This window comes from Hyla sarda, chromosome 6, assembly GCF_029499605.1.
Source record: "Hyla sarda isolate aHylSar1 chromosome 6, aHylSar1.hap1, whole genome shotgun sequence".
Lineage (NCBI taxonomy): Eukaryota > Metazoa > Chordata > Amphibia > Anura > Hylidae > Hyla > Hyla sarda.
Genome location: NC_079194.1, coordinates 291,242,501 through 291,269,248, shown reverse-complemented (window position 1 = coordinate 291,269,248; position 26,748 = coordinate 291,242,501). Strand labels below are relative to the sequence as shown.

General features: G+C 46.4%; 1 protein-coding gene across 9 annotated transcripts in view; it reads left to right on the top strand.

The window, feature by feature from the left end:
* Positions 1–26,748, top strand: part of ELF5 (E74 like ETS transcription factor 5) — a 231,034-nt gene that overhangs the window by 192,556 nt on the left and 11,730 nt on the right. For 8 of the 9 annotated variants that reach the window (XM_056527723.1, XM_056527724.1, XM_056527719.1 and 5 more), the window contains 3 exons: positions 5,606–5,723; positions 21,711–21,944; positions 23,684–23,737. In XM_056527723.1, the coding sequence (XP_056383698.1) occupies positions 5,606–5,723; positions 21,711–21,944; positions 23,684–23,737 (406 nt within the window). Of the gene's footprint in view, positions 1–541; positions 571–5,605; positions 5,724–21,710; positions 21,945–23,683; positions 23,738–26,748 lie in introns of those variants that run through there. The other variant, XM_056527726.1, reaches the window with a different exon arrangement.

Below are 26,748 nucleotides of genomic sequence, written 5' to 3'. Positions count from 1 at the left end.
TGGCCGCACCCCACTTGTGATGTCAAGGCCATGCCCCCTCAATGCAAGTCTATGGGAGGGGGCGTGACCATGACATCACGAGCCTCCGCCCCGCATCGAAGTTCGCTCCGCACAGCGGAGATCGCGGGGGGTCCCCAGCAGCGGGACCCCCGTGATCAGACATCTTATCCCCTATACTTTGGATAGGGGATAAGATGTCTAGGGGCGGAGCACCCCTTTACACCCACAGCAGATCCTGTATGTGGGAAATATACCCTAAATATCTTTTATCACAAGGAGAAATGTTTCTGTATTTCCGCATTGACTCTCCTCCAGGTAAACACATTGGGGGAGATTTATCAAAACCTGTGCAGAGGAAGAGTGGTGCAGTTGCCCATAGCAACCAATCAGATTGCTTCTTTCATTTTCCACAGGCCTCTAAAGAGGCCTGTGGAAAATGAAAGAAGCAATCTGATTGGTTGCTATGGGCAACTGCACCACTCTTCCCCTGCACAGGTTTTGATAAATTTCCCCCATTGAACACAGTATCTACAATAACAAATTAGCGCGTATTTTGCAGACTGTTATATGGTAAATAGTCCTGACTTGTATATTAGACAGCCGCGCGGATAATCCTACCAGCTGCTGGGACATTGTGACACTGTTTTTAACCTCAATAGAAAAACATCTTCGCTGTGGGTGGGTGCGTGTGCGCGGCGACACTGGGCGGGTGATGACACAAACCATGGTGACGCGGGGACAATACAATGTTTGTCTTCTACATGTTGATATCAATGGTTGGGGAGGATCAACGTGTAATTGTGGAATCACCTTACCCAAAATACACCCTTGTTTACTGACTCAGCCACATCGGAATCTCGCTGTAAACATGACGAAAATATGTCAAGGAAATGTGAAGGGAGAAAAGGTTAAAGGGGATCTCTACCGAAATTAGGATAAAATATGTTTAACGGGGCTCTGTGCTGGAGCTCAATAGATTTTACTACTTTACTATTAATATACACCTAAATATGAGGTAAAGTTGAGGTGTCCCTCAAGTTACAATATTAATTGGTTCCAGGACGACCATTGTATGTTGAAACCATTGTATGTTGAGACCAGAACTCTATGGAAACCTGGTAATTGGTTCTGAAGGCACCAAAATGTCATCCAAAAATAGGAAAAAAGTGAGGATTAAAGAAAAATAAGTAGATAACTAATATAGATAAAGCAAATCCTTACATATAAAAGTAAGAAAGATCTGCTGGGAGCTGTAATCACTGTCTAGGTCAGTGTTTCCCAAGCAGGGAGCCTCCAGCTGTTGCAAAACTACAACTCCCAGCATGCCCGGACAGCCAAAGGCTGTCCGGGCATGCTGGGAGTTGTAGTTTTGCAACAGCTGGGGGCACCCTGCTTGGGAAGCACTGGTCTATGTAGAGGACAGGAGCTTCTTCGGGGTCCTGTACAGTACACATAATGTTCTATAAAAGTAACATGGAGCCGCCCTCACCTGGTGTCCAAAAGAGCAGCTAATCATGGTACAGGTAGAATACAGAACATGTAATACCTCCCTGTACTGTAGGGGGTGCTACCAGACACCAGGCAGTGCATGCACTTCAGTAATACAGGTAAAGAGTACAGAACATGTAATACCTCCCTGTACTGTAGGGGGCGCTACCAGACACCAGTCAGTGCATGCACTTCAGTAATACAGGTAAAGAGTACAGAACATGTAATACCTCCCTGTACTGTAGGGGGCACTGCCAGACACCAATCAGTGCATACACTTCAATAATACAGGTAAAGAGTACAGAACATGTAATACCTCCCTGTACTGTAGGGGGCGCTACCAGACACTAGTAAGTGCACACGCTTCAGTAATACAGGAGTTTTACCAGTGAATGCCCATTCTGATTGGTCAGTTCATTGACATGTTTCACAGATCTGAACTGTCCATAGCATTGTATGTTGAGTCTGGTTTCAACTTACAATGGTCCAGAAAAGACCATTGTATGTTGAAACTATTGTATGTTGAGGCCATTGTAAGTTGAGGGATCACTGTATATGTTTTCTTATGTGTGGTGGTCACATGACTACTGAGGTTTGCTATGTTAGCAACGAAGAAAAATAAATATATTGCTACAATAGATAATAATAGATTGAGGGAAGCAATATATTAGGATACATTCACGTCGGCAAAACCCAATGCCGTGTGAAATGTTGCGCCATTTAGGCTCTCACTGGACCTCACAGAAAGAATTGGTATGTCTCCTATTTTTCACGCGATTGCCCGTCTCCCATTGAAACAATGGAAGTGTGTGTTTTTTTTACCAGTATTAAATGACCATTCAATCCGTCATTGGTGGTGCAGGTCCAGATCAGCCCCCCACGACAAGATGCGGGGAGCGGCCCCATTGCCATGCCAGCCCAAGGCCTTACCTAGGCTTCTATGGCGGCCCAGTTTCTTCTGTTGATAGAGCCTTCCTGTAACAGACTCTACCAATAGAGCACAAATCCCATAGATCAGTGCTGCAGATCTCTGTATGAGCAATCTAATGAGTTCTTATACAAGTCCCCTGCGGGGTATAAATAAGTATATTATACAAATATAATTTTATATATATATATATATATATATATAAAAGTTTTTACAAATTTTAATTAACCCCTTCCATACTAAAAGTTTAAATTACCTCTCTTTTCCCAATTTCCATATAAAAAAATTAATAAATAAGTAAATAAAAAAAAAATAATATTCGGCATTACCAAGTGTGGAAATGTCTGATCTAATCTAATTTAATTTCACCTTACAATAAAAAAAATGTTTAGCTTCTGGAGCATCTCCTGAGTAACAAGTGGATATGTGATTACTATTGCAGGTTGAAGTACCTCTATAAGGAGGGGCAGGGGAAGGTTGTCTTTGGCTGTGACCCCTCCCTATCAATTGCAAATATTAAGGGGCCTGGCACCTTTAAAGAGGTTATCCAGGAAAAAACTTTTTTTTTAATATATATATATATATATATATATCAACTGGCTCCAGAAAGTTAAACAGATTTGTAAATTACTTCTATTAAAAAATCTTAATCCTTTCAGTACTTATGAGCTTCTGAAGTTTAGGTTGTTCTTTTCTGTCTAAGTAATCTCTGATGACACGTGTCTCGGGAACCGCCCAGTTTAGAAGAGGTTTGCTATGTTAAATTGCTTCTAAACTGGGAGGTTCCCGAGACACGTGTCATCAGAGAGCACTTAGACAGAAAAGAACAACCTTAACTTCAGAAGCTCATAAGTACTGAAAGGATTAAGATTTTTTAATAGAAGTAATTTACAAATCTGTTTAACTTTCTGGAACCAGTTGAGATATATATATATATATATATATATATATAAATGTTTTTTCCTGGATAACCCCTAAACTTGTGCAGAGGAGAAATTGACCAGTTGCCCATAGCAACCAATCAGATCGTTTTTTATTTTATTTTTAAAAAGGCCTCTGAAAAATAAAAGAAGCGATCGGATTGGTTCCTATGGGCGACTGGTCAACTTTTCCTCTTTGCAGGTTTTGATAAATCTCCCCCTTTGTAAGATCAGTCCCAACCTCTTTCATTGCCTGAATGAGGATGAGCTGTAATACCAAATCAATGCACTGGTCAAGACCAGTATATGGAGGGTTAATCCAATCACTTTTCCAATAGATTACCCCTTGGGGCAATCCAATAGTACCCTAATTTCCCATATACCAACTAAAATCCATATACTTTAATAGAAACTAATCAAAGATAAACCACACATTTAAAAAGAGCTGTAATACAGCCCAAGGAGGAGGGTGGCGCTGTTTTTTTTTTTTTTTTTTTTTTGCGAACCAATCAGGCCTTTCTTTGACGATCCTCCTCACAGAACAGTGCATGCTGATATCTGGCTCTATTAATTTTGGCAGCTTTTGGAGATGTTACTGTAAGATAATATGTCTCCATATTTACTTATGGCGGAATATTTACTTATTGACTCTTCTACACCTGCAGATTATAACGTGTCAACCTAGATTAAAAAAAAATCTCCAGCAAGGGTGCATTTATACGTGTGGGTTGTGTTGTAGATTATTTATTTATTTATTCATTTTTAATTTCACTTTAATTTTGGCAAAAAAAAAACTGCAGATCCATACAACAGTGGCAATTCCCCTCTTTTTTTTTAATCATCACAAAAAAAAAAATCTGTTCTGAAGTGCAGTATAGCACCGGGTGTGACTATAGTTCCATGTAGATAATACAAAGGGTGGTGGGTGGCTGACACTATGAAATACAATGTATACTGAGGTCGCTGTGTTGCACGATACTCTTCGTGCCAAAAAACAAACTGAGAATTTACACGACTGGATTCAGCCCTCTAAGTACCGTATATACTCGAGTATAAGCCGACCCGAATATAAGCAGAGGCCCCTAATTTTACCCCAAAAACCCAGGAAAAGTTATTGACTTTACTATAAGCTTAGGGTGGGAAATACATCATCCCCCCCATGTAATCATCCAGACCCCCGTCATCATCCCCCCCCCCCCTTCATCATCACCGCCTGTCAATCCCTTCATCAGTGGTCTTCAACCTGCAGACCTCCAGATGTTTCAAAACTACAACTCCCAGCAAGCCCGGACAGCCATCGGCTGTCCGGGCATGCTGGGTGTTGTAGTTTTGAAACCTCTGGAGGTCCGCAGGTTGATGACCACTGCGGCCTTTGTCATCATCCAGCCCCCCCCCCCCCTTTTGTTTTGCACTCACCTCCCCCCGGCGGGAGGTTAGGGTGAGCTGGTCTGGGCCATCTATGCTGCAGGGACTGTCCGGTGGGGAGGGATAGTCATTGCGGGCTGTCCATTTTCACCCGGGGGGCCCCTTCTCCGTGCTTCGGGCCAGGACTAGTGACGTTGCCTTGACGATGACGCACAGGGACGCTGCGCATGAATGTCCCTGTGAGTCGTCGTCAAGGCAACGTCACTAGTCCGGGGCCGGCCCCAAAGCGCGGAGCAGAGGCCCCCCCCCGGTGAAAATGGACAGCCCGCAACGACTATCCCTCCCCACCGGACGGTCCCTGCAGCATAGATGGCCTGGACCAGCTCACCCTAACTTCCCGCCGTGGGGAGGTGAGTACAAAACGAAAGGGGGGGGGGGGGGGCTGGATGATGACAAAGGCCGCAGTGGTCTTAAACCTATGGACCTCCAGAGGTTTCAAAACTACAACACCCAGCATGCCCGGACAGCCGATGGCTGTCCGGGCTTGCTGGGAGTTGTAGTTTTGAAACATCTGGAGGTCTGCAGGTTGAAGACCACTGATGAAGGGATTGACAGGCGGAGAGTTCACTCGAGTATAAGCCGAGGGGGACATTTTCAGCACGAAAAATCGTGCTGAAAAACTCTGCTTATACTCGAGTATATACGGTACGGTAAGCTTATGGTTCAAAAATTGGTTCTCAATAAAAAAAAAATACACTGCACGCTCCAAAGCTCCCCCTAGTGGTGGCTACATATAAGGAAATAAAGTGTTACCGTCCTGTTTTCCTAATCATTTATTATTATTAGTGACAGATATTATGTAAAAATATACCTTTGATATTAACCTATTGTTTGCCCATAACAGGTGATGATAGACTCTTCTATCCTCAACCCCCTTATGCCCTCATATGCTGAAGCCCATTTTTCATGGACGGACTTATTCTGCAATGACTTGTATACCGCATATAGAGATCCATCACCAGGTAAGTTCCTGTTCCTGTGCAGCCCAGACATACATACAATACTTGTAGTGATGTCAACCAACCTTTAGGATAATCAGAGTAAAACATAGCAGTAACCTCTGAATATCAATAATAGGGGCTAGGGTTGGACTGGCCCACTATAGTATGAGGAGATCCTCAATTGGCCAAGGATCAGACATGGTATTGGGCCCTAAGGTCCTGCAGAAGACAACTCTACTTGTAGGCCACTCACTTGCCAACAGGGTCTATTTTTTTAAGTATAGTTCACAAATGAGGTCTTACTCATGGTATTTCTTGTGTGTAAAAGCTAATGGCAAAGGTTATGAAGAAATTACAGTTGTGTAAACTTAAAGTGGGCCCTCAGAATCCCAGTAAATCCCACTCTGAGGGCAACAAACCAGGGGGCATCAGAGACTGGATTGTGAAACTCTGGACTACAGGATTTGTTGACCACATCAATAATGAATGGTTGAGATGTGGAATAAATAAATATTAGGGATCGACCGATATCATTTTTTTTAGGGCCGATACCGATAATCGGTGGAGGTTAGGGCCGATAGCCGATAACTTATACCGATATTCCGGTATAAGTTATCGGCTATTCATCCCCCCTCGACACCGCTGCAGGTCATTGATTTAAAGCGGGCGCTTTAAATCAATGCACTGCAGTGGCTTTTGCGGTGCCATAGACCGCTGCCGCCACCACCCGCTTCTCTCCCCCTGCCTGTCAGGGTGGTCCGGGCCATCCATCCTTCCTGTAGTGTCCGGCGGCATTCTGGGTGGAGGGTGCACCGGTCCGGGCTGTCCTTCTTCTCCGGGGGTCATCTTCTCCACTTCGGGCAGGCTCCGGCCAGTGATGCCCGTGCGCAGCGACGCACCTGACGTCACGGCGTAGCGGCGCCTATGCAGCGTACTAGGCCGGAGCCTGCCCGGAGTGGAGAAGAGGACCCCCGGAGAAGGACAGCCCGTACCGGAGCACCCTCCACCCGGAATGGCGCCGGACACTTTTTTATTAACTCGGAGGGTGGGGGAGGGGCCCGACCTGTATAGCGGTATGGGCAAAAATCCATACCGGTATACCGCCCAGCACTACGGTGGGTCGGGGGGGGGGGGGGGGCGGTCGTGCTGCGGCGGGTCAGGGGGGGGGGGCGGTTGCGGTGCTGGGGGCGGGGCATTATCGGCTTATCGGCAAGGTAATTGCCAATACCGATAATGCCCAAAATCGTGATTATCAGCCTATAATATCGGCCATACCGATAATCGGTCGATCCCTAATAAATATCACAGAGTGGGTCACTAAACCGGATTTGGAGAGACAACTATCGGACACCTAGGACTGATGTGTAAAACCACAGGACACCTAGGACAAGGACACCAACTCCCAGTAGATTTATAGGGGGAGATTCATCAAAGCCTGTCCAGAGGAAAAGTTGCTGAGTTGCTCATATCTCACAGAAAATACGGATACCAAGACATAAAAATTAGCAATAAGGACTCAATTCACATACATCTGAAATATTAGCTCATTTAAAACATTTATTCAATACGTAATAGAATAGGTGTCCTCAAATAATACAAAATGTGTAGCAAACTAACACCAAAATACTGTGCCGCAAAAACCTGAAATATAGCCTGTAGTACATGATCATACAATGTCCTAGAGTTCAGTATATTATACACAATTGGATATTATAATAAGTCCCGACGCATTTCCCCCCTATTTGTAAGGATAAATAAACAATGCAAGGGGTTAAATGTAAGGGAATGAACTTCATTCCCCATGGTCTCTACCATCTTCGCTCTTGGCAGGTATAAGGAGGCCCTAAGCTTCCAGCTTTGCAACAATTATATACCGTATTTATCGGGGTATACCACGCACCGGCCTATAACACGCACCCTCATTTTACCAAGGATATTTGGGTAAAAAATTTTTTTTTACCCAAATATCCATGGTAAAATGAGGGTGCGTGTGTGCGCGTGTATACCCCGATATACCCCCAGGAAAGGCAGGGGGAGAGAGGCCGTCGCTGCCCGCTTCTCTCCCCCTGCCTTTCCTGGGGTCTATAGCGCTACTGTCGGCCCTTCTCACCCCCTGGCTATCGGCGCCGCTGCCCGTTCTGTCCCCCTGACTATCGGTGCCGGCGCCGATAGCCAGGGGGAGAGAAGCGGCGCCGACAGCCAGGGGGAGAGAAGGGGCAGCGGCACCCATTGCCGGCGCCGCTGCCCCGTTGCCTCCCGCCATCCCCGGTGGCATAATTACCTGAGTCGGGTCCGCGCTGCTGCAGGCCTCCGGTGTGCGTCCCCTGCGTCGTTGCTATGCACGGCGCGGCACACTGACGTCATGCGCCGTGCCGTTCAGCGCATACGCCGGAGGCCTGCAGCAGCGCGGACCCGACTCAGGTAATTATGCCACCGGGGATGGGGGGAGGCAACGGGGCAGCGGCGCTGGCAATGGGTGCCGCTGCCCCTTCTCTCCCCCTGGCTGTCGGCGCCGCTTCTCTCCCCCTGGCCAGGGGGTGAGAAGGGCCGACAGCAGTGCTCTAGACCCCAGGAAAGGCAGGGGAAGAGAAGCGGGCAGCGACGGCCTCTCTCCCCCTGCCTTTCCTGGGGGTGTATCGGCGTATAACACGCACACAGACTTTAGGCTAAAAATTTTAGCCTAAAAAGTGCGTGTTATACGCCGATAAATACGGTATGTGTGTGGTATGGGGTGTGATGCAGGGAAGATGGAACTACTCTAGGGGCAGATGGCATTAACCCCTTGTATTCGTGACGCCAGGGCATGGTTTAACCTCAATATCACCCAAAGATATACCGCTGGATCCTGGGCTAGGCACAGGGGCAATAATGACTCCGACGCCAAGTTACAGACAATAGTAGCTTTACTGAGGTTAGACAGGTGGAAAAGTCTATACAGGTCAGCCAGGGCCCAAGGAGGTGACCAGTGACTCAGAGACCTTAAGGGCTTGCTGGGACTTGTAGTAGATGGGGTCAATTTAATGCAGGCCACTTTGACTAGACAGATGACTGTGACTTGACTGACTTGTGACTGACAAGACTGTGACTGTGGTTACTTGCAGGTTTGTAGCTTGTGGCTGCAGACGGGACTTGAGGCTCCTATGACTCTGGACACTTAGGAATGACTTGACTGGACCTCAGCAGGAAGCAAGAGAGAGAGCAGAGTGTTGGACTATATAGTATTATATAGTATAGGTCAGTGTTTCCCAACCAGGGGTGCCTCCAGCTGTTGCAAAACTTCAACTCCCAGCATGTTGGACTATATAGTAGTATATAGTATAGGTCAGTGTTTCCCAACCAGGGGTGCCTCCAGCTGTTGCAAAACTTCAACTCCCAGCATGTTGGACTATATAGTATTACATAGTATAGGTTAGTGTTTCCCAACCAGGGGTGCCTCCAGCTGTTGCAAAACTTCAACTCCCAGCATGTTGGACTATATAGTAGTATATAGTATAGGTCAGTGTTTTCCAACCAGGGGTGCCTCCAGCTGTTGCAAAACTTCAACTCCCAGCATGTTGGACTATATAGTAGTATATAGTATAGGTCAGTGTTTCCCAACCAGGGGTGCCTCCAGCTGTTGCAAAACTTCAACTCCCAGCATGTTGGACACTATATAGTAGTATATAGTATAGGTCAGTGTTTCCCAACCAGGGGTGCCTCCAGCTGTTGCAAAACTTCAACTCCCAGCATGTTGGACACTATATAGTAGTATATAGTATAGGTCAGTGTTTCCCAACCAGGGGTGCCTCCAGCTGTTGCAAAACTTCAACTCCCAGCATGTTGGACTATATAGTAGTATATAGTATAGGTCAGTGTTTCCCAACCAGGGGTGCCTCCAGCTGTTGCAAAACTTCAACTCCCAGCATGTTGGACTATATAGTATTACATAGTATAGGTTAGTGTTTCCCAACCAGGGGTGCCTCCAGCTGTTGCAAAACTTCAACTCCCAGCATGTTGGACTATATAGTAGTATATAGTATAGGTCAGTGTTTCCCAACCAGGGGTGCCTCCAGCTGTTGCAAAACTTCAACTCCCAGCATGTTGGACACTATATAGTAGTATATAGTATAGGTCAGTGTTTCCCAACCAGGGGTGCCTCCAGCTGTTGCAAAACTTCAACTCCCAGCATGTTGGACACTATATAGTAGTATATAGTATAGGTCAGTGTTTCCCAACCAGGGGTGCCTCCAGCTGTTGCAAAACTTCAACTCCCAGTATGTTGGACTATATAGTAGTATATAGTATAGGTTAGTGTTTCCCAACCAGTTGTGCCTCCAGCTGTTGCAAAACTTCAACTCCCAGCATGTTGGACTATATAGTAGTATATAGTATAGGTCAGTGTTTCCCAACCAGGAGTGCCTCCAGCTATTGCAAAACTACAACTCCCAGCATGTTGGACTATATAGTAGTATATAGTATAGGTCAGTGTTTCCCAACCAGGAGTGCCTCCAGCTATTGCAAAACTACAACTCCCAGCATGTTGGACTATATAGTAGTATATAGTATAGGTCAGTGTTTCCCAACCTGGGGTGTCTCCAGCTGTTGCAAAACTACAACTCCCATCATGTTGGACTATATAGTAGTATATAGTATAGGTCAGTGTTTCCCAACCAGGGGTGCCTCCAGCTGTTGCAAAACTACAACTCCCAGCATGTTGGACTATATAGTAGTATATAGTATAGGTCAGTGTTTCCCAACCAGGGGTACCGCCAGCTGTTGCAAAACTACAACTCTCAGCATGCCCGGACAGCCAACGGCTGTCCGGGCATGCTGAGAGTTGTAGTTTTGCAACAGCTGGAGGCGCTCTGGTTCGGGAACATTGGTATAGGTTTATGGTGCAACATTCTGGGAGTTGGAGGATTGGTTGAATAAACACCGGCCATTGCATTGCCAATATTTTAAATATAAAAATATTGTCAGGGTGGCCAAAATTGCGGCCAGGGTGCTACCTACACCCAGTAGACCACAAGATACTTTTAGCCTGTGGCCTATCAGGTACCTGCTGCTAATAAGGAACAGGTGTGATCCGGGTCCACCGAATAACCTGCCCAGGGACCAGGACCAGAGGTCCAACTTGAAGCTTCTGAGCCCCAGGGGGGGAAAAAATCAGCAACAGGGCCCCACACAACTTTTCTTGTACTTGTCTTCTCATATGGGACCCTGCAGTTTCCACCAACCTTCACCCAGTCCAGTTTTATGTTATTGACCATGAATAATGGCATAAGCTTTCGAATCTTCATGTTTTCATCGCACCATTTCTCCTCAGCTCCTATAAATGTCTTCCAGCCATTACTGTTCAATTCGGAGAGGGCATGCGTCAGCAGAAAGAACCTTGTTTATTTTTAGGTTATTTGCATACATGCTATCATCCGATAGAGCCTAATTATATGTTCTCAGAAGATTGGCGCATTGTTAGAGACCCATGTGGTGCTTTGAGAGCTGGCACCATCATAGAAGATGAAGATCTTGGCCTACAGCCAGGTCAGATTTACTAGTAAGATAACCAGTCCTCAGAACATGAAGTCTAACAGATCTTGCCCGTGAGGACTAGTGATGAGGCCATATTCGAATTCGCGATATTTCACGAATATATGGACGAATATTTGTCCTATGTTTGCGAATTTCGCATATTCATTTGTGGTGCACCACGGGGTGTGAAGATGAGGTGTATGGGGTAGATGTTGTAGCCCAGGGGCAGGTGGCGTTAACCCCTCAGTGTTCGTGATGCCAGGGCGTGGTTTAACCGAGAACCACCCAAACGGTAGAACCGCTAGACAGGGCAAATAAGAGTCCAAGGCCAGGTCAGGGTTAACGGTAGCTTTACTGAGGTAGACAGATGGTAACAGTCTTTACAGATAGGCCGGGATCCCAGAGAGGTGACCAGTAACACAGGGGACCTCGCAGCTTGCTGGGACTTGCAGTGACTTTGACAGACTTTAGGACAGCCACGCTGACTATAATAGACTTGACTGAAGATAGTGACAGTAGACAGAGAGGACTTGACTTACTGACTTGTGGCTGTAGATTAGGCTTGAAGCCTCCAGATGTGCTGGACACCGGCTCTGAGACGTCTGGACTGGACATGACCTCAAGATCTAAGAGAATGATTGTAGTACCTCCCTCTCTTATAAAGGGGGCGGAGCAAAGAGCCCATAGGCTAGCTGCGGGCCATCTGGTCACCTGGTGCTCTCTGGGTAACAAAACATGTGACTTAAACATGTGACAACCATTATCACGTGACTAATAACCATGTGACCATATCAAAGGTCCTTTACACATAATACAGTAACCCCCCGACATGCGATGGCCCCGACATATGATAAAATCGACATACGATGGCCCCGACATATGATAAAATCGACATACGATGCTTTTATATGTCGGGGCCATCGCATTAACGGCTATCCGACAGCGCAAAATGCTTAAGCTGTTGTCTGATAGCAGTTTAAGCATCCCGGGTAGAGTTCGCTTACCTATTCCCGCTGCTCCGGGTCCACTTCGCGATCCTCCGGCGTCTTCTGCATCTTCTCCGGGGTCCGGGCCTCGCTTTCCGGCATCGTTATTACGTCACTACGCACGCCGCGCCGGCGCACCAGCGCAATAACGTCACCAGAAAGCGAGGCCCGGACCCTGGAGAAGATGCGGAAGAAGCCAGAGGATCGCGAAGAAGACACCGGAGCAGCGGGACAGCATCGGGAGCCCCTGGGACAGCATCGGGAGTGTTGAGGACCTGGTCCGGAGTGGCGGGGGACAGGTGAGTACAGCCTCCTATACTTTACATTGCACGGATCCCTCAACATACGACGGATTCGACAAACGATGGGTCGTTGGGAACGAATTACCATCGTATGTTGAGGGACCACTGTATACAATTATACAGATTATAGGGGTACAATGCAGGTGAGCCCTGGGGATGTGCGTGCAGGGACTCAAGCTGGCAGGACTGTGAGATGCATATCCCATACTGGGACATCGCACATTCGTAATGAATTTCGCAAAGTGCGCATGCGCGATTATATCTTTCAACTAACTACTTTCCTATTGGTTGCTTGGGATGTTTCTAACCTCTGACAACTGTATTTGCATCCTTCTCATTGGCCCACAAGTTAAAAGAAGGGAGGGATCAGTATCCTCTGGAAGTGCCAATATTCGCGAATTTTCGCATATACGAAATATTCGCGCTCCACACCGGCTCACACAGTAAATAATATTGGAGCCTTCTTTGGACCACAAGCTGGAAGCAGGGAGGGGTGATCACTTTTTATTTACACAGTACACATCATTGTGATGTGTACAGTGAAAAAAAAAATAAAAACACAATATTCGTCATATTCGTCTATAGTCTAAATATTCGCAAAATCGTGATATTCGCGTTAAAAATTAGCAATTCAAATAATCGTGCTCAACACTAGTGAGGGCCAACTATGGCCGGTCATCATATACCTACTGATGGAAATAACTCTCATTCCTTCTTCATTATTAGAAGGCACTGTTATTAGTACGTCTTGTAAGATTGAAGACGCTTTGCTCATAAAGCAGTCATGGCTTATTCATTTCTTCTGCACAACATATAGCTACATAAGTGGCAAATAATTATCCCTTATTAATATTTGACCAATTAGCATAAAATTATAGTATAATGATTTAATTAGGACAACACCGTAGGCTAAATATGAATAAAAAACGAGACCTTCTGTATATAGAGGCCTCCAGAAAATGCCCCTATTATACTGTATACTGGGTACTTTTATCAGGTTTAACCTCAGTGGTGCCCTCACACTCCACACCAGTATTTTGGCCACCCTGCCGGTATTTTTATGTTAAAAATACCGGCAATGCAATGGCTGATATTCATCCAATCAATCCTCCAACTCCTGGAATGTTGCACGATATACTATGCCAGTGTTTCCCATCCAGCAAGCCTCAAGGTGTTGCAAAACTACAACTCCCAGCATGCCCGGACAGCCAACGGCTGTCCGGGAATGCTGGGAGTTGTAGTTTTGCAACATCTGGAGGTCCGCAGGTTGGAGACCACTGCACTAGAGTAGCATAGTATAAGTTAAAGCGCCAAAGGCTGTCCAGGCATGCTGGGAGTTGTAGCTTTGCAACAGCTGGAGGCACCCCTGGTTGGAAAACACTGACCTATACTATATACTACTACATAGTCCATCATGCTGGGAGTTGTAGCTTTGCAACAGCTGGAGGCCCCCCCTGGTTGGGAAACACCGACCTATACTATATAGTACTATATAGTCCAACATGCTGGGAGTTGTAATTTTGCATCAGCTGGAGGCACACCTGGTTGGGAAACACTGACCTATACTATATACTACTATATAGTCCAACATGCTGGGAGTTGTAGTTTTGCAACAGCTGGAGGCACACCTGGTTGGAAAACACTGACCTATACTATATACTACTATATAGTCCAACATGCTGGGAGTTGTAGTTTTGCAACAGCTGGAGGCGCTCTGGTTGGAAAACACTGACCTATACTATATACTACTATATAGTCCAACATGCTGGGAGTTGTAGTTTTGCAACAGCTGGAGGCGCTCTGGTTGGAAAACACTGACCTATACTATATACTACTATATAGTCCAACATGCTGGGAGTTGTAGTTTTGCAACAGCTGGAGGCACCCCAGGTTGGGAAACACTGTCCTATACTATATACTACTATATAGTCCAACATGCTGGGAGTTGTAGTTTTGCAACAGCTGGAGGCTCCTCTGGTTGGAAAACACTGACCTATACTATATACTACTATACAGTCCAACATGCTGGAAGTTGTAGTTTTCGTTTGGGGCAGCTGCTGAGCCACAGGCTGTATCAGGGCATGCTGGGAGTTGTAGTTAGTAACTAACTGCAACTCCCGAATTAAATAAATACAAGCGATCAAAAAGTCACATCTAAACAAAAACTGTAATGTTAAAAACTACAGATAAGGGCGCAAAAAATGAGCCCTCATACAGGCCCGGGGTGGCCCAGGGGACACTGCAGGAGGCTGCCTGACAGGGCAGCAAGGGTACATGGTAACACCTCCTGTTCTTGGCCACCACAAACTCCCCCTTGTAAACACAGCCGTCCTCATCGCCCAGTCCTGGAGGCCGGACGACTAACAGGTGTAATGTGCTTCACAGGTCTGATTGTGGGAAACAAGACTGGGACTGGTGTGGAGACTAGTGTGGGTTGAACCAGCCCCGGGGTTGGTGAGACACAGAAGATCGCAGGCTGACTTGGAGAGAACATGGGGAAATCCATAGAGGGGTGGATTCCTTCGTCTGGGATGTACTTCCTCGCCGGTCTAACAGCTGGAGGAGGTGGTGCTGGGAGCACTGGTAGTGGACAACTTGCGGCTCATGCCCAGGCTTTTGTACCTCATATACATCAGATTCCGGATAAGTTACGGCTGTTATAGTGTACGGTTCTGTCTCCCAAATAGAGTCTAACTTGTGGGTCCTAGGAAACTTCCGCAGCCAGACTTTATCGCCCAACTGAAATGGTTTGGCAGAGGCATGACGGTTATAGTCCTCCAGTTGTCTCTGCTGGGCCTCGTCCATCTTCTTACTGACCATTTCCTTGGCCTCTTGGATTCTTCTCTGGTGGTCAGAGACCCACTCCAGGGAGGCTTGCGGAGAGTTGTTGAACGGGGCTTGGAGCCCAAATGTTTTTTCTTTAAGCAACTGCCCATATCGCCCCATCATCAGGTAGAAAGGGGTGTACCCTGTAGAACAGTGGACTGTGTTATTATAGATCTCCAATAGTTCGGGCAGCAGTAGGGGCCACTCTTCTTGTCTCGACACAGAGGCTGCTCGCAACATGTGCATAAAGACTTGATTGATGCGTTCACAGAGCCCGTTCCCCTGGGGGGGGGGGGGGGTAAGCAGTAGTCCGGAGTTTCTAGCAGACATGAAATTGACACAGCTCTTGGAAGAGTATGGCCTCAAAGGCCATTCCACGGTACTTTAGGACAGACTCCGGACACTCAATGGTTTGCACCCAATTGGAGTAGAACATCTGGGCCGCTGTCTTGGCTGTGAGGTCTTTGATGGGTACAACGACTACCCATTTGGAGTAGTGATCCACCATGGTGAGAACATAAGTGTACCCGGACCAGGTAGGAGACAATTTGACATGGTCTAGCGCGACCAACTGGTTAGGCCTTTCATTCTGGATGGAATGGAGGGATGCTCTTGCGTCCTTGCGCACATTCTTGCTGACGTTATAGACTGCAAATTCACTGCACCATTTCTCAATGTCGCTCCGCATTCCGATCCAATAGAATCTTCGCCTTACGTTAGCTTCGGTCTTGTGGACTCCTAAGTGTCCCGTCTGATCATGGTATGTGTTTAGGGCCATCGCCGCGTCTCTTCGGGGAACCAGAATCTGATGAAGTTGAACACTAGAGACCGGATCCAAAGAATTTCGGTACAACATTCCTTTGTGCACAGTCGCTTCCTCTGTGCCTACAGACTTTTCAGCTCATAGTCACACTGGGCCCGGCGTAGACGAGTTGGTACCTTTTTTGCCAGAAGGTCCATCATGACTTGACTTTTGTCTTGAAGAGTCTTCCAGGTGTATAGGTCTTTTTAACCTTTTCAGACCTTGGTTCACCGTCCATGAGGGTGGTCACAACATTCTGGTTCACTAACCGTTGATAGAATGGGGGCATCTCCTCGTCTTCCCACACGTCTTCAAAAGGGGCTTCTTTGCCTGGGGTCATCCGAGACAGTACATTGGCATTGACATTTGATTTGCCACTTCTATACTTGATGGTGAAACTGTAATTGGCTAATCTTGAAGCCTCACCCTGTTTGATAGACCCAACAGGGCAGTGTTCAGGGGGGCCAATGGGTTTTTGTCCGTGTAGACAGTGAATGGCGTGGCAGCCAAAAAGTCTTTGAATTTTTCGGTCACGGCCCATACCAGGGCGAGAAGTTCCAACTTGAATGAACTGCAATTTGCATCGTTCTTCTCTGCTCCTCGCAGGTTACGACTGGCATAGGCAATTACTTGCTCTTGCCCCTCTTAGACTTGGGACAGGACAGCTCCCAGGCCTTCGAAACTGGCATCAGTATACAGCCGGAATGGCTGGAATGGCTGTAGTCTGGATACGCCAAGATGGGGGGTTCTGTCAGCAGACGTTTAAGAGCTCGGAACGCTGTCTCTTGCTCTTCAGCCCATTCAATAGCTAGTCTTCCATTGTAATTCTCCTTCGCTGTACCCCGTAAGAGAGCTGTCAGGGGTTCTGCAATCTGGGCGAAGTGGGGAATGAAGCGGCTGTAGTAGCCAGCAAATCCCAGGAAGCTCCTGACATCTTTCACCGTGCGCGGGCTAGGCCAGTTCTTGACAGCTACCACCTTTTCAGGATTGGGCTGGACTCCCTCGGCGCTGACAACATGTCCCAAGTAATACACCTGAGGCTTCAGCATGTGACACTTGGATGGTTTAATCTTTAATCCATGCTTGATTAAGACTAGGAAGACATCTGACAGATGACTGAGGTGTTCCTGGTAGGACTTGGAATACACAATCGTCCAGGTACAATAGAACACTTTGAAAATTCAGATGGCCCAGCCACCTTTCCATCAGACGCTGGAACGTAGCAGGGGCATTGCACAGCCCAAACGGCATACTTTTAAACTCGAACAGTCCCATAGGTGTCACTAAGGCGGCCTTCTCCCTATCCTCCACGGCCACGGGCACTTGCCAATATCCGCTGGTTAAGTCCAGGGTGGAGAAGTAAGCAGCCAACCCAAGGGCTGTAAGTGACTCCTCGATCCTTGACAAAGGATAAGCATCTTTATGTTTGACATTGTTCAGTTTCCTGTAATCAACACAGAAGTGGATGGTTACGTCTTTCTTCTTGACTAGGACAAGTGGCGTTGCCCAGGGGCTCTGACTTTCTTGAATCACGTCTGCCTCTTTCATGTCGGCCAGCATCTTCTTGACAGTCTTATATATGCCTGGCGCGAGCGGACGGTGTCTTTTCTTGATAGTTGGGCTATCACCTGTGAGGATTCGGTGCTGGATCATTGAAGTATGCCCAAAGTCTGTGGGCTGCTTGCTGAAACCCTCATGGTACCTCTTGGCGACATTGAGGATTCCATTGACTTGGTCCCTTGGAGTAGCGTCGTCTCATACCTGGAGTTGCGTCCACCAGGGCTCTGGAGGGCTCACACTGTATTCTTCGGCAACTTGAGCTGCACGCTGTCGGGCCACCAGACGTTCTGTCACAATGTCCTTCGACTCTAGGAGGTACAGCTGGGCTACAGGAGTGTATTTGGGCAAGACAGTAGCAGAATCAGACAGGTTTACTAACCGCACCGGGACTCTCACGTTGGTGACAGTGACAAGGCTTCTCGTAGCTCGAACAAGAGGATGAACTTCCAATTGCATAGGTTCCAGCAGGGCTTGATAGTCCCTATTCTTGACTCCGCTACGTGCATGACACCAGATCATGGTCTCCATGTTGGGTTGTAATGTCCGCGACCTAATGTCTTGAACTTGTACTCATCAGATTTCACCTTGCTTGTTGGCAAACTTCTGCTCTGCCTGTAGAACTTTCAAGTGGTGCTGCGCAGCCCGCTGGTCTGAAGGGGACATATGGGGAAGAGAGGAATGCAAGGCATCTAATACTTCAGCAAAACAATTCTTCATAATGTTCATCCCCAATATAAACTCGGCAGACCCCTTATCTGTCTCATTAGTTACAATCACTCCCTGCACGATAAGTACATGCTTTCCCATCTGAATGGTTGGCTCCCAGTATCCATGTCTGGGGACTGATTGCCCATTACCCGCAACTACTTGGAAGTTAACATCATCAGGCTCACACAATAAACTAGCATCACAATGCTGATAGAAAACACTTTTAGATATAGTAGACACTTGTGACCCTGTATCTATCAACGCCTCCAACAGTACACCTTCTACAATAACTTTTACATAGGGGCAGGAGGCAACATAAAGTGAGAGTCCTGATTTAGGTCGTTCGGGGATTGGACCGGATGACTATTTTCCTGAGAGCCTGTCCTCGACCTCAGGAGAAATCCTTTTAAATCCCAGCACTGCATTTTCCAATGTCCTGACTTGTTACAATAAGTGCAAAAGGGCCTTTGAGTCCCCGAGGGTCTATTGGGTGTAGGATTGTGGCAGTTGTGATTACGGGGGTTGGGGGTTGGGAGTTAGGAGCAGGGGCAGGTTTTCTAGGCACGGGCAGTTCACAGTTCACTGTCGTCTGGTTGATCTGGAGAGCTGGGTTCTGACATCCTGTTGAATTTTGAGTGTGCTGTCACTTTAAGGGGAATAAAGTGCATTCTCCTTTAAGATGCTTACTGTAGCGCGGCAGCGGCTTTGACTTGACTGATGGGGGTACTGTAATGGATGATCCACTCTATTTTGCAGGCACCCGGTTGTAATTCATCTTGCGACCAGACTTGCGAGCACTATCAGGTTAATAATGATAGCTACTGGCACCGGAGACTTGATACAGACAATCGTTGGTGTTTGCAGAGTCTGCGCTGCAGCGGGGGCTTGACAGATAACAACAGAGACGAGCGCAGCAGCCGGAGCTTCCAATATGGCTGCTCCCAGGGAACTTCCTGTTTTGGTCCGATTGGCAAAATCTTCCCCTGTGCAACATAGGGTCGCTCTTTGGTTCCTCCTCACACCACTGAAGAGGTGCACCACTGGGCACTGAGGGGGCTCAGTGCGTGGAAACACCGGACCAAATTACCCCTTTCAGGTACCATGCTACCACATATCCTCATCCCATAGAGATAGCAGCAGTATACAAATAGAGATGGGGAGGTGTATAACTACTATATATCATGATCACATAGAAATAGCAGCAGCAGTATACAGATAGAGCTGGGGGAGGTGTATAACTACTATATATAATGATCACATAGACGTAGCAGCAGTAGTGTACTGATTTGGGGGATCTGTGAGCTGCTAGGAGGGATATGAAAAGTGATGATGTCATAATGTAGTTCACAGGAAGTCAGGTGACCCAGGACTGATATCCTCTTCTGGAAGGTTTGGAGAGTAAGACTGGTGATCACATGACCCAGTTGCATTAATACATTACAAAGATGCAGCTGTGCTGGAATAAAACTATAAGTAAAAGTCCAAGCCATCTAGCGCCTCAGTGGGTGTTTCTGTAGCGCTTTACCTTATGTGTCATATCTCGTACGATAATTTGGGATGAGCCGTTTGTTCTCTCTGTTACCAGGAATACAGCAGCAATAAACATTTCCTTCCCATTAGTAACACAGCACAAGTCTGTAATTTGCATCAAAGCTATTCAGTGTTAATCATCTTATTGCCTGTACATGTAAAGTTATATCTGTACTCGGGGTTTTCCCTTATACTAAATAGGCAAATGAGCGAGGCAGGCTCGAGCAAGCAGGGTGGAGACGCTGAGATCGCTCCGATACCACGCACCCAAATAGCTGAAGGATCTGTGTCTCCAAACTGAAATCAACATCACCCAAGAGGTCCTCTACCAGGGACCCCCCTATATAAGACAGAGAATTGGAGAGCTGCTCTGTGAGAGTGGCTCTTGTGCATGGATGGTCATTCATCTGAATAGCCTCTTCGTCAGTGATCTCCATACTCTGGACCTCCAGCTGTTTCAAAACCACAACTCCCAGCAAGCACAGACAGTATAACTAATATATATCCTGATCTAACAGAGATAGCAACAGTATACAGATAGAGCTGGGAGGGGAGGTGTATAACTACTATATATCCTGATCCCATAGCGATAGCAGCAGCAGTATACAAATAGAGCTGAAGGAGAGATGTATACAGTACTATACATCCTGCCTGATCCCATAGAGATAGCAGCAGTATACAGAAAGAGCTGAAGGAGAGGTATATAACTACTACATATCCTGATCCTACAGAGTTATCAGTAGTATACAAATAGAGGTTGGGGAGGTGTATAGCTACTATATTACCAGATCCCATAGAGATTGCAGCAGTAGCAGTATACAGATAGAGCTAGAGTGGCGGTGCATAACTAACTACTATATATCCTGATCCCATAGAGATCACAGCGGTAGTGTCTGGGCATGCTGGAAGTTGTAGTTTCGCAACAACTGGAGGTCAACATTTTGGAGATCTCGGCTCCATGTCATACTTCATTTTATCTGTAGCAACTGCGTGGCAGGGTGAGGAGAGCGTGACCTACGACAAACATCCGATGGCCCCGGAAAATGGTTGGCACCAGTTCTTCAAAATAAAGCAAAATATTGCTTTAAAAAGTTGTACTGTTTTGCACATACAGTTCCTATGCAAATCTATGTGTTTCCATGGTAACAGAAGAGGAAAGGCCCTTTTACACAGGCCGATTGTTGGATGAATGAACATTCCTAGGAACGTTAGTTTCCAATGATCTACCTGTGTAAGGCGGTGTTCACGCAGCGTAAAATGGGCCTGTAAAATATTCCGCACATTTGCAATTTCCAACAGCGCGAAGACCACTCTGAATTGTGGCGTCTCCATAGACGTTAATGGATTTCTGAGCAGAATCCGAAATCAGGATTTTCACAGCAGAAACATGCCGTGGGAATTCCACCGTGTGCAAGGGGAATCAGAATCTCTTTGAAATCAATAGGACTCTGCTGCAGTGGAATTTCCAAGCAGAATATTTCCGTGGGGAATTCTGCTTGGTAATTCCACCGTGTGCACGTGGCCTAAAAAGGACGGCAAGAGATGAGAAAATGCTCAGTCATTTACCGTCACAAGATCATTATCAGCCGCACATGGCCCTGTGTAAAGTTTAGGGCCACAGGTTTAGGGCCACATAAAGAATTCAGCGATTGTTCGTGTGGCCCAGCCGCACAAGTGATCTAGCGGTCAACGAGCTCCCAATAATGAGCGCCGATCTTGGTGGAGGTCCTTGGCCGGTCTAATTGTATAGTCACAGTTGTCTTATCTTGTATCTCCTTCTTGTCAGATGTCCTTTCCCAGTGGTCATCCCTGCCCCCAGAACATTGGTCGAAGCACCATGTGTTTGAATGGCTTCAGTACTGCTGTGACAACCACAAGCTGGACGCCACCTGTATTCCATTCTCGCGGTTCAACGTGACCGGCATGGAGCTCTGCAACATGACCAAAGAAGACTTCACCGAGTCGGCGGGAGCGTGTGGTCATTTCCTCTACAGTCTTCTGCAAGAAATTCGAACACACGGTAAGAAGGAACTTACATAAAAGAATGGGGCCCCATAATAAGTCTCCTATCGGAGGGCTAGACATCTGTACCCAACTCTTTTAGGAGACAAGTGTAGCGTGACCCCTAATGTATATGTCCACCTTATTTTTATATAAAAGGATGCACAATTCTGGTCTGATAAATTCTGGACTCCACTTCTCTACAAGCCATATGGAAGCCTCTGGGGGTACCTGCTCAACTATCTGAGGAATGTTCCCAAATGTCCAAGAGACTCCCTAAAATCATATGACCATAGAGCTTGCTTGGCATTGCCTAGTAACCAATAAAGGAGACCACTCATGTCTAGAGTTGCCATCTTTCTTGCAATAAAATACCGGCCATGCTAATTTGCATAATTAATTAAATATGCGTGACATCACAGGATACACGTATGCGGGTTAAATTTTGTCCTATTCTGACCCCTATACATTTTTTATTTCTCCTTATTCGGGCCTGTATGAGGGTCATTTTTTGCACCCAGATCTGTAGTTTTTAGCAGGACCATTTATGTTTTGATGTGACTTTGTGACTTTTTGATCACTTTTTTTTAAATTAAATTCGGAAGTTGCAATCAGTCACTAACTACATCTTCCAGCATGCCCTGATACAGCCTGTGGTTCAGCATCTGCCCCAAATAAAAACTACAACTCCCAGCATGTTGGACTATATAGTAATATATAGTATAGGTCAGTGTTTCCTAACCAGGGGTGCCTCCAGCTGTTGCAAAACTACAACTCCCGGCATGTTGGACTATATAGTAGTATATAGTATAGGTCAGTGATTCCCAACCAGGGGTGCCTCCAGCTGTTGCAAAACTACAACTCCCGGCATGTTGGACTATATAGTAGTATAGAGTATAGGTCAGTGTTTCTCATCCTGGGGTGACTCCAGCTGTTGCAAGACTACAACTCCCAGCATGTTGGACTATATAGTAGTATATAATATAGGTCAGTGTTTCCCAACCAAGGGTGCCTCCAGCTGTTGCAAAACTACAACTCCTGGCATATTGGACTATATAATAGTATATAGTATAGGTCAGTGTTTCCCAACCAGGGGTGCCTCCAGCTGTTGCAAAACTACAACTCCCAGCATGTTGGACTATATAGTAGTATATAGTATAGGTCAGTGTTTCCCAACCAGGGGTGCCTCCAGCTGTTGCAAAACTACAACTCCTGGCATGTTGGACTATATAGTATTATATAGTAAAGGTCAGTGTTTCCCAACCAGGGGTGCCTTCAGCTGTTGCAAAACTACAACTCCCTGCATGTTGGACTAAATAGTAGTATATAGTAAAGGTCAGTGTTTCACAACCAGGGGTGCCTCCAGCTGTTGTAAAACTACAACTCCCAGCATGTTGGACTATATAGTATTATATAGCATAGGTCAGTGTTTCCCAACCAGGGGTGCCTCCAGCTGTTGCAAAACTACAACTCCCAGCATGCCTGGACAGCCAACGGCTGTCCGGGCATGCTGGGAGTTGTAGTTTTGCAACAGCTGGAGGCAATCTAGTTGGGAAACACTGGTATAGGTTATGGTGCAACATTCCGGGAGTTGGAGGATTGGTTAGATAAATACCGGCCATTACATTGCAACCCTACTCATGGCACCAAACAAGGTCAGGTACACAAAAAAGCCTTAGCCTAGGCACACATGAATGAAAAATATTCGGACCCGTATGACCCGTCTGACATATCTTGCCTATATTTCCTGCCCCCTAGGCATTCCATTACTTTCCGGCAGAGAGGAAGCGCCACCATCACAAAGTACTGACCGTAAGTGACACAACTTACCTGTTTTTGAGTTCTGAGAAATTCATGTATTTTCTTTATATTTTTAGAGGGGAACTGGTATGTCAGGTCTTGTTCTGCCCAAAATATGACATTGATCTCTTGTTTCCTTCAAGAAAGCATGCGAAAAGGTAAAAGGAAGGGGGCGGTTCAGAGGTCAAGTCTATCTCATGTACCCGACCACCAAAAAATTAGATAGACCTGACCCCTGGAACAGCAAGGAGTAAAAGGCACTCAAGTGCTGCTAAGAGCTTACTGTATTCTTTCTTGGAGTGTCTGGTGATGCCCCCAATCCTGCTGCTGGGACCCTGTTGGACCATATATGATCATGTCTAAGGGGGTGAGATAGCCGTTTTTTACTCCAACATAATGTCTACTGCTTTTGCATGTACAGTGATCCCTCAAGTTACAATATTAATCGGTTCCAGGACGACCATTGTATGTTGAATCCATTGTATGTTGAGACCATAACTCTATGGAAACCTGGTAATTGGTTCTGAAGCCACTAAAATGTCATCCGAAAATAGGAAAAAGTGAGGATTAAAGAAAAATAAGTAGATAACTAATACAGATAAAGCAAATCCTTACATATAAAAGTAATAAAGATCTGCTGGGAGCTGTAATCACTGTCTATGTAGAGGACAGGAGCTTCTTCAGGGTCCTGTACAGTACACAGTGTCCTAAAAAAGTAACATGGAGCCGCCCTCACCTGGTGTCCAAAGGAGCAGCTAACCCTGGTACAGGTAAAGAGTACAGAACATATAATACCCCCCTGTACTGTAGGGGGCGCTACCAGACACCAGTCAGTGCATCCACTTCAGTAATACAGGTAAAGAGTATACAGAACATGTAATACCTCCCTGTACTGTAGGGGGCGCTACCAGACACCAGTCAGTGCATACACTTCAGTAATACAGGTAAAGAGTAATACACAACATGTAATACCTTCCTGTACTGTAGGGGGCACTACCAGACACCAGTCAGTGCATACACTTCAGTAATACAGGTAAAGAGTACAGAACATGTAATTCCTCCCTGTACTGTAGGGGGCGCTACCAGACATCAGTCAGTGCATGCACTTCAGTAATACAGGTAAAGAGTACAGAACATGTAATACCTCCCTGTACTGTAGGGGGCTCTACCAGACACCAGTCAGTGCATGCACTTCAGTAATTCAGGGGTTTTACCAGTGAATGTCCATTCTGATTGGTCAGTTCTTCCAGCCATTGACATGTTTCACAGATCTGGACTGTCTGTACATTGTATGTTGAGTCTGGTTTCAAGTTATAATGGTCCAGAAAAGACAATTGTCTGTTGAAACTATTGTATGTTGAGGCCATTGTAAGTTGAGGGATCACTGTATTTATTTTGTTTAGTATAGCTATAAAGCTATGGTAGGAGACCCTACTTAGGGAACAGTTTGGCACCCAGAGGGCCTCTGATCTTTGGATATTTATATGCTTTGTTACAGTGGTCCCTCAACTTACAATGGCCTCAGCAGGGGCGTAGCTAAAGGGGGTGCAGAGGTAGCAGTCGCACCGAGGCCCTGGTGCCTAAGGGGGCCCTAAAGCACACCTGCCACATAAGAGACCAGTATTTTATAATCAGCACATGGGGCCCAGTTGCCGCTGGGGACCCCCGCGATCTCGGCTGAAGCACCCCAGAAATGCGGTGCACTGAGGGGACTTCGCTTCATGCCGAATGACTGGCGATGTGGGGCGGAGGCTCGTGATGTCACTTCACGCCCCGCTCGTGACGTCATGGCTATGCCCCCTCAATGCATGTCTATGGGAGGGGGCGTGATAGACGTCACACCCCCTCCCATAGACTTGCATTGAGGGGGCATGGCCATGATGTCACGTGCGGGGCGCAGCCGTGACGTCACGAGACTCCATCGCTGCACCTGACGCTCTAAACGAACGCCGGGTGCAGCAGGGAGATCGGAACCCAGCGATCAAACATCTTATTTCCTATCCTTTGGATAGGTGATAAGATATCTAAGGGTGAAGTACCCCTTTAAATAAAGTTTTATTGGGGCTCTAATCTGCTAATGATTATGGACTAGGTTTGTAGAATCTGGTTATTTATTGATATACTGTAAATTACCATGATGCTATGCTGTTCTTTCATCTCCCATTACCTTTTCCTAGAATTAGATTTGGGTTTCACCTTTTGTAGACATTTATGGCATATGCTTAGAAAAACATAACTGCTTTCTTCAGAAAAACAGTGCCACACCTTTCCTCAGGTTGTGTTTGGTACTACAACTTGGATACATTCACTTCAATGGAACAAAGCTGCAATGCCACATACAAACTTAGGACAAGAATGGCACTGGCCCTTATTTACTAAGAGTGTTGTGTAGGTTTCTTTGTGGGTTTTAATTCCCTACCATTTATTTTCCATGATATTTACTAAGGTTTCCCTACAGTTTCCACTTTCCCCACTTTGCTTTTTTTTACACATGTTCTGATCTGTCGGGTTTTCTTCAGCTGAAATCCACCACATTTTCTGTAGAAACCTTAGTAAATATGTTGGGTTTTTGTGAAAATGTCAGGAACACGCCCCCTTTTGGTGACCACGCCCCATCTTCCCCAGGTGGCCACGCCCCTTTTGTTAGGTTTTCTTAGTAAAATGGAGAGTTACCGTAGTCGGGTTTTTTTCAATTCTGGCGCAAATTCTGGCGCAGACAGAATCTGGTGCACAACCTGACAAAACATGTCGGGTTTGCAATAGTAAGTGAGGGCCACTGTTTCTAAATGAAAGCAGCTATGTTTATCCAATCATGGAGAACCCCTTTAAAGCGTCTGATTAAGGGAATGAAAGCTTCTATATGTTCCTCACTAGGTCATGAAGATGTCTTTTTTATGTGAGCCGAATACAAAGTGGATGCAAATTTTTTCCCCCCAGTAAACTACTGGATCCCTGTCGGACCCTTGTCATTAGGGTGTGTCCGAGTCTGACACTGGCAACACTGATTGGACAGTGTGTGGGGA